We start from the raw sequence: 15179 nt of genomic DNA, 5'->3' as shown, positions 1-15179 counted from the left end.
AAATGCTAATAAGACGAAGATTCTTTTCAAAACGTGTTTCCCCTTGTACTCGTTAGTGTACTGTTTGTCCTGTTTAATCCTGAGGGGATTGTGAACTTTAGAAATAGAAACTGATTTACAATTGACACATTCACCATCCAGTTCCCTAACTCTACTGTTGCGGCAGGAACTGTTCCGGGAGTTCTCCAGTTCCTACGTAAGCTACCGAGAAAGGCGGAGATGTCCGTTAGGCTTAAATTCTGTTTTCACTAGAAGACTATAATAACTAGGAAATCATGGCTTTCAAAATCAGTGTACAAAGGACTACAGAATCACCTCCTCTTAAAACTTATTTTGAAACGGAAAGGCCATGTGCCCTTTCTCTGTGACAGCCAATACTCAGTAAAGCAGAAAATAGAAATCCTCAAAAACCGTAAGATATAATTTATATGATAATTCTGTCGTTGAGTTGTAGTACAAGTACACGTCTTCTACCTACCATGTGAATGCGTATTACACATATGTAAGAATTGTTTTTCCTGGGTAACTGATTATTTTTATTTGTTTAGAAGGTGTCTGCCATTTTGGACAAAAGCAATAAAGCATTTAATATTTGTGGAATTGTATAATTTTAATTTTACATACATACACACAGTACAAAATTCCAGAACGTGTGAGATGGGATATGGTGGGGAGACTTCACCCCATCTGTCTGTAGACAGTTACTCCTCTCCAGAGGTGTGCTTTTACCCGCTACTCATGCATCCATCCTAAAACAGTGTACATAAAACCGTATAAGTCATTATACAGGTATAAATATAAACGTAATGTCATCCAAAGGATTCTGTTGATTTTTGCAGTTAATATACCTTCACAATCATTCCATATCAATCAGTACAGGGAAAGCCTCTTCATCTTTCCCTGCTCCATATTGTTCTGTTCTGTGGACACACTAGAATTTCTTTCATTATTCTCTTATCGATGGTCCCTTAGATTTTTTTCCCATTCTTTTGGGTTTATTTATGCAGATCTCTGTAACTATGTTTATTTCACACACGTGCAGGTATATGTTAAATAAATCCCAGAAGATGAATTGCTGTGTCAGAGGACATATACATTTTATTATTAATAGATAGTTCCCAGTAGTACTGCATAAAAATTTTGTTAGTATACATTCCCACAGCAACATATGAATGCCTGTTTCCTCACACCTTCAGCTACCCGGTGAATTATCAAACTATTTTTTATCTTGCTGACCCAAGTGGGTGAAAAGTGGTATATCCTTGTAGGTTTAATGTGTATTTCTTATGCTGTATGTAAGATTGAGCATCTTTTCATGTTTAAAATGTATTTGAATTTTTAAATTTGGCTTTTCCCCCCATTTTTCTATTTCTATTTTTTTTTAAAGATTTTATGTATTTATTTGAGATAGCTGGGGTGGGGGGGGTGTGTAAAGGAAGAGGGAGGAACAGACTCGAAGTTGGGCAGAGAGCTCAACACAGGGATCAATCCCAGGCCCCTGGGATCATGACCTGAGCCAAAGGTAGATGCTTAACTGACTGAGCCACCCAGGTGACCTGGTGGTAAGTATTTTCTTACCAATTTATAGGGACTATTTTTATATTAGGGAAATTATGTTTTTTATATTATATGTGTTACAGCTATTTTCTTCTAATTTTTTATTGAAAAAAAAGTTATGGTATTTTGAGCCATATGGGATTAAAAAATTGTAGGAGGGTTAATTTACTTTTCTTTATACCTTCTGATTTTGAGTCATATTTAGAGAGGACATTCTAATGCTAAAACCATAAAGAAATTTTACTTTGTTATAATGACTTTAAACATTATATTGTTAAATCTTTGATTCACCTAGAATTTATCTGGGTGAACGGAATAAGCTAAAAATCTAACTGTTTGTGTTTCCAGATAGATACAGTATTGTCCCCAAGCTATTCATCAAATAACCAATCTCTTCCCCACTGATCTGCAGTGGCACAGTTACAGCATGTTAAATTCCTATTTACATTTGGGCCAAGTTCTTAAAAAAAATTAGTTTTCATTGATTGTTTCAACTTTTCTCATGTTGGACCCATATTGTCTTTGTAGGTATATTCAATAATTTTATATTTTGGAATTTTTTTTTGTATGTTTGCATATTTAATTCTTATCCAGACTTAGAATTATCTGTTTCAGTCAATACTTACCCCTCAAACTTTATTTGCATTTTGTTTGGTGTGTGGTGGTATAATAGATTAAGGTAGAATTGCCTTTTTTTAATTACCAAGTCTTTCTACCCAAGACCAAAATATGGTTTTCTGTAGTCTTTATAGGTGCCCTGTATTAGCATTTAAAATATTTCTTCAGATCCATCCAGCACATTCTAGTTAAATTTATTGTAATTTAGATTTATCCTTTGACCTTTTAGAAATGAAGTCTTTTCCCCATTATCTTAGAGCAGGTTACTGTTTTATATAGCAGAATTCCTGAGTTGGGGATATCAATACTGTATCCAATATAAGAATCCTTTCACTATTTGCAATAGTTTTAAATATTTTTCTGTATCAGCAAGTAATCATTTTGCAGATTTTTTTTTTTTAAAGGATCGTTTACATGAAGAAACAGTTTCTGGATCTCAGGTCCTTGTATTCTTGATTTATCCAAAAATCTTCCTTCCATAAGGGATCTCCTTGGCCCTTTGAAAACTTCCATTACTTTTCTCTTCCATCATCACCAGCCATTCTTTTCTTAATTTAAAAATTGGTGATTAATAAATGTTAATGGTGAAAAGAAGTCAGTGCCTCTGAGCATCCTTCTGGCAGACATTTCAAAGGAGTCTACAGAGGGACTTCCCCAGAGAATGGTCTTTGAAGATCCTAACGGGGTAGTTCTCATATTCCTACCAGGACTGATTCCCCATTAGCTCATCATCTTTCTTTCTTCTTTTTTCTTAAAGATTTTATTTATTTGAGAGAGAGAGAGTGAGCATGAAAGGGGCGAGGGGCAGGGGGAGAAGCTGGCTCGCTGATGAGCGGAGGGCCTGATGTGGGACTTGATCCTGGGACGCCAGGATCATGACCCAAGCCAAAGGCAGTTGCTTAACCGGCTGAGCCACCCAGGTGCCCCAGCTCATCATCTTTCTTCATCCTCCACATAAGGAATCTCATCTACTCTAATGGTTTCAAGTGATACTTCCAAATGAATGAGTTCCACATTTCTATAATCTTATTGGACACCGTTATTTAACTGTAATTATGAATTCAAAATTCTTCTATTTGAAGTCTACATTGGTATGTTTGAAACATAATTAATCCTGTATCCCCTAACCACCCCCACCTCCTGTCAAGGTGCTTCATTTAGGCTCCAAGGGCTCCTGTTCTTAGGGAACCTGGGGTTTTAAATAGGTAATCAGGTAGGACTAAGGAATAGGGACTAAGACAGAAACCAGACTTAGGAACTGAGTCAATACGAGAATTGGAGAAAAAATGGAGTAAGGTTAGGAGAGGAGAACCATGCTTGGGACCAGATGACCCCAGATCAAAAATAAGGGAATTCTGTTAACTCCTACATATGGTTGGCAGCAAGATGGCTTGAGGACCACACAGGGCAATTCATTTCCACTTCTGGACCATGGATATAGTTTCCAGGTTCATTCACTCCGTTTTGAAGTCCTTTGTGATTGGGGCTTGACTCTCAGACAAGATTAGCTTGGGAACTGGAGTGGGATAAAACTGGCAGGCAGAAGATATGGGTAGAAGTGTACTTAAGAGACAGAAAAGACAAGGAACAGAAAAAAAAAAAAAAAAAGGAAAAGTAAGAACAATGAAGAAGACACAACTTGATATGTCCCTTTATCTATAGACCGCACTTTTCTGCTTACTACTTCAACGCTTTTACTACTACTAATATGGTTATCTTTCCCCATTTCCCTCTTCTGTATATAGACCTCCTTTACATTTTAACAGTACTCAGAATGTGTAAATTTTCTGTGGTTTAAAATTTTTTTCGCCTAAATTTATCTTCACAATATTTAGGTATGAAAAGACAAGTATTCTTGTTACTGTTTTACAGATAGGAACTCTGAGCCTCTAATATTTCAGGGCAGTAAGTGCAAACAAAGCCTCGAGCCCGGGCTTCCTCATCGCAACTCAGAGTTCCTTCCATGAGACCCCACTCCACGTTGTAGGCATAATTTATGGCTGACAATATGGCAAAGATTACTCTTTCTAAAATATTGCCTCTGCCCTTCACAGAAAACTGTATCTCTGAGTGGCAGTAAATGCAATCCCATCAGTCACAATAAATGACCTAGTCTTAAAACTGTACAGATGAGTTAATCTCACTGGCTTTCTATTCTTATTTAGCCTATAGCTATAAGAGGTTTAAAGTCGCTCTCTAAAGGCATATGTTAGCCTCCAGTTTTAGTGAAGAGTGAGGAACCAAATTGGTAGGGACCTTACATGAAAACAACCTGAGAAGAAGCTGCAGACTGTGAATCACGATGGGAAATAGCGAATCCGAAGCTCGTGGTCAGACAGCAGTTTCTGCTAAAGAGACCTATGTGTGGTACAGAAAATTTATGAGGGAATATCCATCCGGCCTGCAAACACTGCATGAATTTAAAACACTCTTGGGTCTGCAGGGTCTGAATCCAAAGGCCAATCAACATGTTGATCAAGTCTATAATACCTTTGACATGAACAAGGTAAGACCTTTACTTTTTATTTGGCTGTGGTTCTGTATTCTCCCCTTTTTGAAAATTTGAAATAGCCTGAGGTAAAACATGTGCATCTCACTGAGTTAGGAACTCTTCAGAGATCCCACAGCTTGTAGGTAAGTGAGTCATTAAACACATTTAGCTACTGACGGCATGAAAGTAATTGGGAACTAGCCTCTCCGCCCTTGGAAATGTTCTGCATGTAGGGAGTTATTTTAAAACCAAATTAAATCTCGGCATGGAATTCTAATGCTATCGTTTAAACAAATCTAATAAGTGCAGATTGATTTACAAAGACTGTTTTCAAAGTATTTAATGCGTTGGTGACATTTTATAGAAAAGCAAATTACAGGAATCTGCTTTAAAAAGTGTGATTGCATCTAGATTGGCAGGTAAAATCAATACAAATTCGCCAACATGTTGTTTGTACTCAGAAGCTGGAATGCTGGAATACTTTTTCATATATAACCATTTTAGTTGGGGGAAAAAAAACAATTTAGTTTTAAATTCAGATAAATTTTAGTTTCTAAAGATTGTGACTCAACTATTGTCTTGAATTTACTCATTCCTGAGGAATTGCAGCACGTTGAATTTTCAAGACTTCTAAAGATACAAAGATGAGGGGGGGAAAAATAGGGAATAGAAAAAAAAATAAGCCAAAAAAGTAACAATCTCACCTAGCAGGGTGAAATTCTTCTTGCCTAATTTTCCTTGTGCATTTCAGTTATTTTTCACCGGTACATTTCAAAATGGGCTGATGCCATCTAGAATGAAAGGGAAAGGGGAAATATTACTCATTGAATGATAGATGACTTTAGAAGGCTGTGTGTGAGAATAGATGAGAAAGAAGTCATAAATCAACACAATTAAAGCGATGGGCTGTCCATTGAGATGTGTGGAGTCTAGCACAGCCCTTTGAGACCTTTTTCAAATCAAAACAAAAAACAAAATAACAAACCAAAACAAAAAAAATAACAAACCAAACAGCAGATGACTTAAAAAGAGGTACCAGCGAGAAACTAGGGAAAATTAAACCTGTGTAATATTAACAACTATTTTAATTCTGATAATAATGTAGGGAACACACTTCTTTTAGGACATGTTCTTTGTTATCAAGCATGAATGAGGCACTGCCTGCTTAGCGTGGCAGGGTCTCCCGCCTCGTAAATTTTTCTTAGTGTAGATGCAAACAAACAACAATTCTGCCCTCAAGGAGCTTACAAATCAGTGGGAAAATGAGGCAGATTCTGCTTTTGTTCTTAATGCTGGAATATATTCTAGATGGGCTAGAAGCTGAATGTTTGTGTCCCCCTGTTAACCTTAAAAATAAAACTATCAGTTTTACCAGCAGAAATGGGATTATTTGGAAATAGGAGAGAATTGCAATCTTGGACAAGCAAGCTATGGCCGAACCATAGGCCTGTCTGCCGAACAGATGAGAGGATCTCTTGTGTGGAGGAAAGGGCGAGATTGGGAAGGCTTTTATAAACAAAAAGTCGATTGGAGTAAACTGGGAGTTTGAAGTATAGTGGCTTTTCACTATCTGAATTGTGGTGGTATCTCCTGGCTGACCTGTTGTGGGGTGAGGGTGGGGCACTTGCAAAAAAAAAAAAAAAGCAGTAGCCACAGACAAGAAAGTTTCTTCTGGTTGGGTGTGCAGTGGACGAGGAGTGGTGAGGCATGAGAGCTCCCCCTGCTGGCCTCCTGACTCCATTCTAAACGAGCTTTCTTTTTTTGTCACTTGCTCAAATTCATATGCTGAAATCTAACTCTGGCAGCGCCATTATGATAGTATTTGGAGGTGGGGTCCTTGGGAGATATTAGATCAGGAGGGCAGAACCTTCATGAATGGGGTTAGAGCCCTCATAAAGAGACCCCAGAGAGTGTGTTCCTGCATGTGAGGACAGTGAGAAGACTGGCTGTCTGTGAACCAGTAAGTGGGCTCTGACCAAGACAGTGAATCGGCCTGAGCCTTGATCTTGGATTTCCTCCCTCAAAGAACTATGAGAAATAAATTTCCGAGTGTTTTCAACCACCCAGTCCATGGTTTTTCTGTTACAACAGCCTGAAGTGACTGAGACAGGGACCTGTGTGCATGTTGGCATGTGGTCTGTGTGTCCCTGCCTATGTGTGTTTCCCTCAGCTCCTTCTCTCCACCATTCTAGATGTTTTGGTTTTTGTGTGGCAGCGGCTGTCCCACTGCGCCTGCTGGAAGCTGCCTCCCATGGCTCTAGATTGCAGCTTCTCAGACTCTGACAGTCCTCCTGGGAGGTTAGAAGATGAACTATTGTCAGGTTTTTCAGTTCATCTTCCAAGTAGCTGGTGACCTATCCCATGCCAGAGATTTTGCTGTCCACCCAGTGTTTGTGGAAGCTATGCATGTCTGGTTCCTGGGTAAGAAGAGGAACACGGGAACTGAAGTGCTGGGTGGAAACAATGACGCCCACTGTCGAGGGCCAGATGGCGTTCAGCCAGGCAGTCTGTGCGATCGGAGTGTCTTCTCTGTGACAGCCATAGGATGGCCAAGCCCACCTCAGAAGCTTAATTAAATGACTCACGAGTTCTGCTGGTATTCGTGCTTTATCGTCAACATTTTACGTTTGCTTAGCAAGCAAGAGAACCTAGGCAGGGATGACAGATGCCACACAAGGTGTGGGGATCTTGATATAAAATCAGGTTGTAAAATGAGAAGAGTAAGGATTGCTCGTTATCAAGTGATAGTGAGAAATGATATGCAATTATGCACAGGAAAACAGAAAAAGCCATATATTTAATTAGATCAATAAAACTCTCAGCTGTCCAGACTCCTGGAGGATTTACTATTTCTGTGGAGCAGCTCCTCTGCGGTTTTAACTCTTCTGGATGGAAATCATTCTAAAATGCATGTCTTACTTTTCCTCCTCCTCAGAGTCCCAGTAAAAAGCTTTTTGATATCAGTCATTATTATGAACATGGGTTGTTACATATTTGAAATACCATGAAGCACCCATACCTGCTGAAGTTGCTGGGGTTAAGTTTCCTAATGTTGAAAATCATGAAAATATATGCTTTTGTTTGTTTGCTTTTTGTTGTTTTTCTCTTTCCCTGCTGCCAGATACACCTTTCCCGGCTTTCTTTTATTTATTTATTTGACAGAAAGAGAGAGAAATCACAAGTAGGCAGAGAAGCAGGGGGTTGGGGAAGCAGACCCCCTGCTGAGTAGAGAGCCAATGTGGGGCTTGATCCCAGGACCCTGGGATCATGATCTGAGCCAAAGGCAGAGGCTTAACCCACTGAGCGACCCAGGCACCCCTTTTCCAGCTTTCTGATTGTTCTGATAATAACAAGCTTCCAATCTCTTCTTACACTGTCATTTCCAACCTGGCTTTGGCATGTACTCTAGTTAACTAAACTTGTTGGAATTGTGCTTAAAGTAGAAATAAATAGATCCTAAAGTTTAGAGCGTTGAGTTTAGAACAATTCCTTGGGCTTATCACACACCCTTGCAGGCAGGCATCTCCTTGTCACTCCTTAATAGTAGTTAATTAACCATAGTTAAATGTGTTAGACACACTGTTTTAGGGACAGTACATAGACTAACGCATTCAACATCACAGTGATAATAGAACCCACTTTACAGTAATGGCCATGACATTGGCACCTCAGACCTAACTGGAAGGTAATTGACCAGAACCCCAGGTGCATTGCTTTGAAATGTTTCACCACACGCACCGAGTCCATGCTTGGTTTTAGATGACCAACAATGATAGAGCGCAGCAGAAATAATAAGGCCAACCCATTCCTAAGACACAGGATTCCTTTGTCATCAGGCTTTGACTCATGGATTTCCTGGTGGCTTTGTCAAACCATTGGTTTCAGGAATGTCTAGGACACTTCCATCCAAACTTCTTTTACACCCTTCTTTAGGTGGGTCAGATTAGCCCATTTAGCGTTTTCCAACTTCCTTCCTGTTTTATTCCAAATAACATTTCTCCAAATATGTTCCTTAAATTAGGATTAATATGTCTAATATCCAATGAATACAACCACAGGAACAGAGCCCAGAGAAAATGTAAAATTATAATAAAACCAAAAAAATTTCCCAGACCTGTTAGACACATGTTTCACAAGGGCCCAACACAATAAATAGGAGAAATTTTTTAAACAGGGATTAAAAATAAGATCCTAAAAACCTAAGAATGAAAATATATATATATATATATATATATATATCACATCTTCTTTATCCGTTCATCAATGGACACTGTTGTTTCCATATCTTGGCTGTTGTAAATAATGCTGTTAGAAACACAGAGATGCATTTTTCCCTTAAGCATACTTTTTTATTGTTCTTGATTTGAGTTTGCATCCAAACAAGGTCCATAGGTGGAAATTGGTGGCTATGACTCTTAAGTTTGTATTTTTCTGTAATAATCCCCTAATCACCTCCGTTCCTTCATCCACCACCCCCCCACATATGCCATTGATTTGCTGAGGAAAGAGAGTCACTGGTTCTGTAGAATGCTCTGCATTCTGGATTTAGTTGATTGCATATCTAACTTTCTAGTGCTATCGAGCTGTCTATTCTTCAAATTATTCATAAACTGGTATTTAGCTGTAGAAATTTAAATAGATTCAGATTCATTTGCTCGGCAAAAATACTTTGTAAGCACATAATTCTTGGTTGTCACACTTTTCTCGGATTGTCTGATAGGTTCAGAGATGTCAGCCTGATAATGATGAGGCAATTATTAACTCCATGTAAAATAAGGAAGTCCATAATTTTGGTATACCAATAGGCTATATACAGAGAACAAAATTTACTAGTTATTAAAATTAAACTCTTGACTTTTAAATTAACCTACAATTGTGTGAGTAGGGAGGAAGAACTGTGGTGTGCCGGGAAATGTTTAATAACTGATTCTCTAGGGTTGGTGGGGGAAGCCCTGGTAACCTATGCTGATCTCCATGGTGTAAATACTCCCACCATGGCCAATTTCAGGATACCAACCATTTAATAGTTGGTCTGCAAAATTCCTGAAAATTTAACAATCAGCTCGCCCCAGCAGATAGAATAGGCTCCAGGACATTGCTTGGATATATGTGAGGGTCATAGAACTAAATACCCATCATTTGCTATAATAAGATACAAACAGATAATGTCTAGAATTGATCTATCTAAACATCGTAGAATAACCGTCATTGCAAACATGTAAATAAAGGCTAGGGAAAATCACCTGTAAGTTCAAAGTTTTTTTTTTTTTTTTTTTTTTTTTTTTTTTTTTTTTTTTTTTTTTTTATTTTTTTTTTTTTTTTTTTTAATTTTTTATTTTTTATAAACATATATTTTTATCCCCAGGGGTACCATCAAAAGAAATGAAATCTTGCCATTTGCAACAACATGGATGGAACTAGAGCGTATCATGCTTAGCGAAATAAGTCAAGCAGACAAAGTTTTAAATGATAAGCCTTTTCATTTAATTTCAACCGTGCAATAATAAAAACTGATTGAAAAATGTCTGATGATAACAAAAAGTAAATTTTAAAAGACAGCACAAAATATATTAGCCCGTCTTTGTAGGTGAGGTGAGCGATAGAAACCGTACTCCTCAAAATTAAGGTCTGTCTCTGTGCAAGGGACAGCCTGGATTCCTTACTTTCTGCAACTCTGAATTATCCATTGCATGATAGAAATCCTACGGATTCCAAAGCAGAGAATCAAATCAAACTTACCATTTGCTGAGATCCAGCAACGGGAGAAGTGCCCAGGGCCACTAGGCGTCCTGGACCTTTGTGCTCCAGCCATCCTGCTTTCTTAACACGTGATCTGCAATTTGCTCTTCACTTCTCCTCTCTCTCTCTCTTTTTTTTTTTTTTAAAGATTTTATTTATTTATTTGACAGACAGAGATCACAAGTAGGCAGAGAGGCAGCCAGAGGGAGAGAGAAGAAGGGAAACAGGCTCCCTGCTGAGCAGAGAGCCCAATGCGGGGCTTGATCCCAGGACCCTGAGACTATGACCTGAGCCGAAGGCAGAGGCTTAACCCACTGAGCCACCCAGGCGCCCCTCCTCTCTCTTTTTAAGTACAAGTGGTACGTGAATTCATCCTTGTGAAAAAAACAGTGCAGAAACACGAACGTGAAAACACATTAATCATCCCTTTCAGATCCCGAATGCTTTCCCAGACCAGGAACATACCATAGCGGCATAGAGTAGATGTTGAACAAATATTTACCGAGTGAGTAAACAAAATAGTGACAAACGGAGTGTCCTCCCTTTTCTATTTGCACTTATTTCCCCTTTCCATTTCTCTCTCTCCTTCCCCCCCCCTATTTTCCCCCATATTTATACCAAGGAAGGCCACTGTGTCTTCCAAAATCTAACCTCACTCCCGATTAGAGTGATTATCTCAAGGGAAATTTTAAAGTTTATTTTTTACCCTTTTCTAGCTTGGAAGCATTTCAGCTCACACACTCAAGCATTCAGGAAATGTGACTTTACTTTTCCATGATGGAGTTAGTTTATATTTTGAGTCCCCATTTTACCAAGGAGTGTTCCCCCTCCGCTTCCCATTGTTGCACATAAAGCCCATGGCTGCGCTAATATCTGCACGAACACAGGGCAGAGGGGCAGCTGTCCACACTGGTATTCGCCGAGACCACATCTCTCCTCACCTCCTGCCCCAAGCTCAAGGCCGCTGTCTGCACGGTGGGCCTCCCCCTGGCTCAGGGTCCCTCTGAGCTTCCTCATACTCCTAGTCACAGAAGCCTCTTAGGCTGGCTCAGGACTGTGTGACCAGCCCTTCCTCCAGTCCTTCCTCCCAAGCCCAGTGAGAGAACCACAAGTGCTTGTGTTCTTCTCTCTGCCCAACCTGCCCAGTGTTCCTGTCACCCAGACCTCCAGCCATTCTTGGCCCTCATAGAGCACTGCCCTCTCCCCCGTCCTAGTCCCCAGAGTCCTGCAATCTCTCTTCCTTTCCCAAATCCAGCCTATAGAATCTCGGTCTAGTTTGGAAGGACTAAAGAGAAACTAGAGAAAACCGGCTCTAATCATATATTCTTTCACATCTTTTGTTTATGGCATAAATTTTATGCTCTGAATCCTAAATGGCTTAAACTATTGAAAGTCAAGAGCTAAGCATGAACTTGATTTCTGCTTTTCTGCCACAGTGACTTAGCTCTTAGGCAATGAAAACCTTCACTGACTAGGGAGGGCTGCATGATAGAAGGGATTAGCAGGAGCGGAGTCACATCCTTAACACAGCACGTTATTATCCCGCTGGATTTGCAAATATTTACTGAGCAGCATGGTGGAAGGAATGTAGGCACAAAGATGCAGAGGAGTCGTTCCCTGTCCTCAAAGGAGTTGAGGATCTCGTGGGATGGCAAATGCATCTTCCAGTAATAGAAGGTAGTAGAGAATCAAAGACTGAGAGAGGGCAAAGCATACTGTTTAGTCACAAGGTTCTAGATGGTCTCAGGTACTATAGGGCTGGTTTTAAACCCTGCCCAGGGATTTGACTGATGAGCCAGCCTCTCCAGAGACAGGCAGGCTGGATGGAGGGGCCGGGGAACTCTCCAGTGGCATCCCTGAAGGACAGGCAACAGTAGAAAAACCATACTCACATTTTATGGAGTGTGGGGGAATGGGGGTGAGTAGGTAGGCAGGTAGGAGATGTGACTTTTTATACCTGCAGAGAGTTTACGATCTAGTTGAGGATGAAAGTTATGTGGTGACTAAATGCCCAAAGCATAGATAAAATAAAGCAGCATAACAAACAGTAGCAGGACTGCGGTATTGACTGGGATCCGAGGATGGGACAAAAGCTAAAACATAGAGTCAGGCAAGGATTTTTGGAGAAGCTGAGGCACTCTGGGATGTTGGGAGAAAGAAAGAACTTGAATCATTACTAATAAATGGTAACACTTACTGAATGCTTCTGTACAGTCACTGTTTTAAGCTCTTCAGTTAGTAGATTCCTCCCAGCAATAATGTCTATGTAGCTACAGTTTTTCACATTCCCGTTTTCCCAGTGAGGAGACAGGCACAGAGAGGTTTAGTCACTTGCCTGAAATGACACAGCAGAATTGGAATGCTGGCCAGCGGACTCCAAGGGCTGCATCCCAAACTGCTATGGTATTCCTCTTTTAAGTGAGGAGTTGAGAATTTCAACGAAGAGAACAGCTCCACTAAAAATACCAGGTAGGAGAGAGGAGGGTACGCGGGGACCTCACTGCAGCAGGGGGTCCCTGTGAGAGGATCCCTGACGGTCGCACACATTGGGTGCCTCACCTGTGTCTCTGCCACATCCCGACATCGCATTGTTGCCAATGAGTGTGTTCTTACGTCACAGCTGAGCAGTGAGGCCCGCTGAGCCCGGTGATACCGGTAGTGACTTGCCTGGAGACTCTCAGAGCAGAAAGTGAGCCCTCGGCCCCTCTGGTTCCTGGTGACATTCTTACTAGGTGATAGGCATCAAGGTGAATGGATAGCACTCTGGGCCAATACGGGCAACTGGGCTTTATCCAAACAGATTGTCATTGGGAGCTCTGAGATCAAAAGTGCTCTGCCCCTCCTAAGACTCCGAGGTCTACCGGCAAGAGAAAATGGTTTCTCTGAACTTACAGGTTTGGAACTCAAACCATAAATGGAGTGATGGTTCAAGCCAGAAGATCTATTGACAGCACTAGGATACCTTAAAATGCTAGGAGAAAATGAAACAGTGGGGAAGTTTTCAGGGTATCTAAATTCCTCGGAAAACCCTGGGAATCAAAGAGGGAATGTGAATGATTCCTTAGAAACACGGGTGATAACTGTTACAGAAAGAGCAAGCGGGGGATCTAATAGATGATTACTACAGTATCTGCTAGTTTACCTATACATATGTTCAAAGATCAAATCTTGGCTTCAATGTCAGGAGTCCTTGCTCTTTTTAATGAGCCTTTCTGTGACTCTCTGTACTATGAAGCCCAGGCCACCCGGGGAGGAGGGGGAGGCCCTGCAGGAGAGGGAGGCTGCTGGGCTCCTGTCCCTGCTCTGACCCTTATCACCGTGTGTAATCTTGGACAAGGCTCCTAACCTCTCCGTGTCAGTGACATCAGTTCTAAAACTGAGACAAGACTTCTCCTGCCCACACTATCACTCAGCGCATGTGACATAACATAGGAGAAAACTTTGGGAAAATGTGTCCGAAGACCCACCAAGGGGTGGTGCGTTTATCTGTAAAATGCAGGTAACTCCGACCTCAGCCCTAAGGGTCTGATAACAGGAAGATTAAGTTTATCAAGCTCAGATTCGCTTTCCGAATGAAAGGGTGCACCTCCAGGTGCAGAGGTGGTGTGCCCACCATTTCTCTTCTTTAACCAACCCCAGTGCTGTAGAGAGTCCTTTGTGTGGTTTGGGGACACATTAGCCCCTTCAAATGATTCCCAGTCACAGAATGAGATGAATTAAATGGGAATCATCTTAGAGTTTCAAGTCTTTTCAACCCAGAACAGCTACACGGAAGTGCTAGCTCTACTTGAAATGCACAAGTGACCTCTGGTTAGTTGGCTCCTTAGCCTCTCTCTGTGTGAGAACCCTTTAAAATTGGAGCAGGCAACCTGGCTTTTAACTTTTGTTGTAATTGCTGTTGTTCATTAACCCCCAGCTTCTAACACTGTATCAGGTTGTCTTGCCTGCGGGGCGACCGCAATTCCTGCTGCTCCCCAGTAAGACAGGTTTACTGCAAACAAATGACCATCTCCTAGAGACCACAAACAAGGCTGCCATCCATCTCTTAAGGGGAAAGACTGAGCTTAGTGCTTCAGAAGGACTGACTTGGAAGCTCTCAGGAAGCATGTGTTGGTGATAATAAAACACCTCATATTTGGTTAGCACTTTGTAATTTACGAAGCATTTTCGCATGTACATCAATTATCAACATGCTGGTGGAGCTTCTCACAGAATTTCACATGCTAAAGCCATCCGCTGTACCTGCTGATGTACATTTCAACTTAAGCTGTTGTCACTCACGTATTTGAACAAAACCTGTTGGAATTGTCGTTCTCAAATCTGGCTCCATCTGAGAAGCACCTGGGGTATGATGAAAATGACTACCGGCTAGGTCTCCACCTGAGCCCCCACCGAATCCAAACAATGTTTATTTTGTTGTGAACTTTCAGGTGGTTTGACTGTGCGTCCAGACAGGAGCGCCACAGTTAAGCCAGAAGGACCACCGTGGAAGTGCTAGAAAGCTGGGCCCTATGCCCATTTCTGCTACCGAAAAGCTTTGTAGCATTGGGGTACATTTTAAAAAGGGACTCTGGGTCCAAATCGTAGTGGAGACACACACAGCCTTGAAGCATATAATACAGCTCTATACTTCCCACCGTCTGTTCATCTCTGTTTACCTCTTCCGTTCGGGAAAGACAAGAATCCAGGCTCTTCCATGGGAAATAATACTCTTAGGAGACAGCAAACTGTCTGGATTAGGGCAAGCCTGGATTTTATTTTGTCTGTGATATTA

The 15179-nt window shown here is 40.9% G+C and overlaps 1 protein-coding gene across 2 annotated transcripts in view; it reads left to right on the top strand.

Moving 5' to 3' along the window:
• The first annotated feature begins 4477 nt into the window (after positions 1-4477).
• GUCA1C (guanylate cyclase activator 1C) overlaps positions 4478-15179 on the top strand; it is a 29766-nt gene continuing 19064 nt past the window's right edge. For both annotated transcript variants that reach the window (XM_004769142.3, XM_045088161.1), the window contains exon 1: positions 4478-4681. In XM_004769142.3, coding sequence (XP_004769199.2) covers positions 4478-4681 — 204 coding nt within the window. The remainder of the gene's footprint in view (positions 4682-15179) is intronic.

Source organism: Mustela putorius, unplaced genomic scaffold (assembly GCF_011764305.1).
Source record: "Mustela putorius furo isolate JIRA1106 unplaced genomic scaffold, ASM1176430v1.1 tig00003834_pilon_pilon_pilon, whole genome shotgun sequence".
In the NCBI taxonomy this organism is placed as follows: domain Eukaryota; kingdom Metazoa; phylum Chordata; class Mammalia; order Carnivora; family Mustelidae; genus Mustela; species Mustela putorius.
The sequence above is the reverse complement of the archived record's forward strand: the minus strand, read 5'-3'. Positions and strand labels throughout refer to the sequence as shown.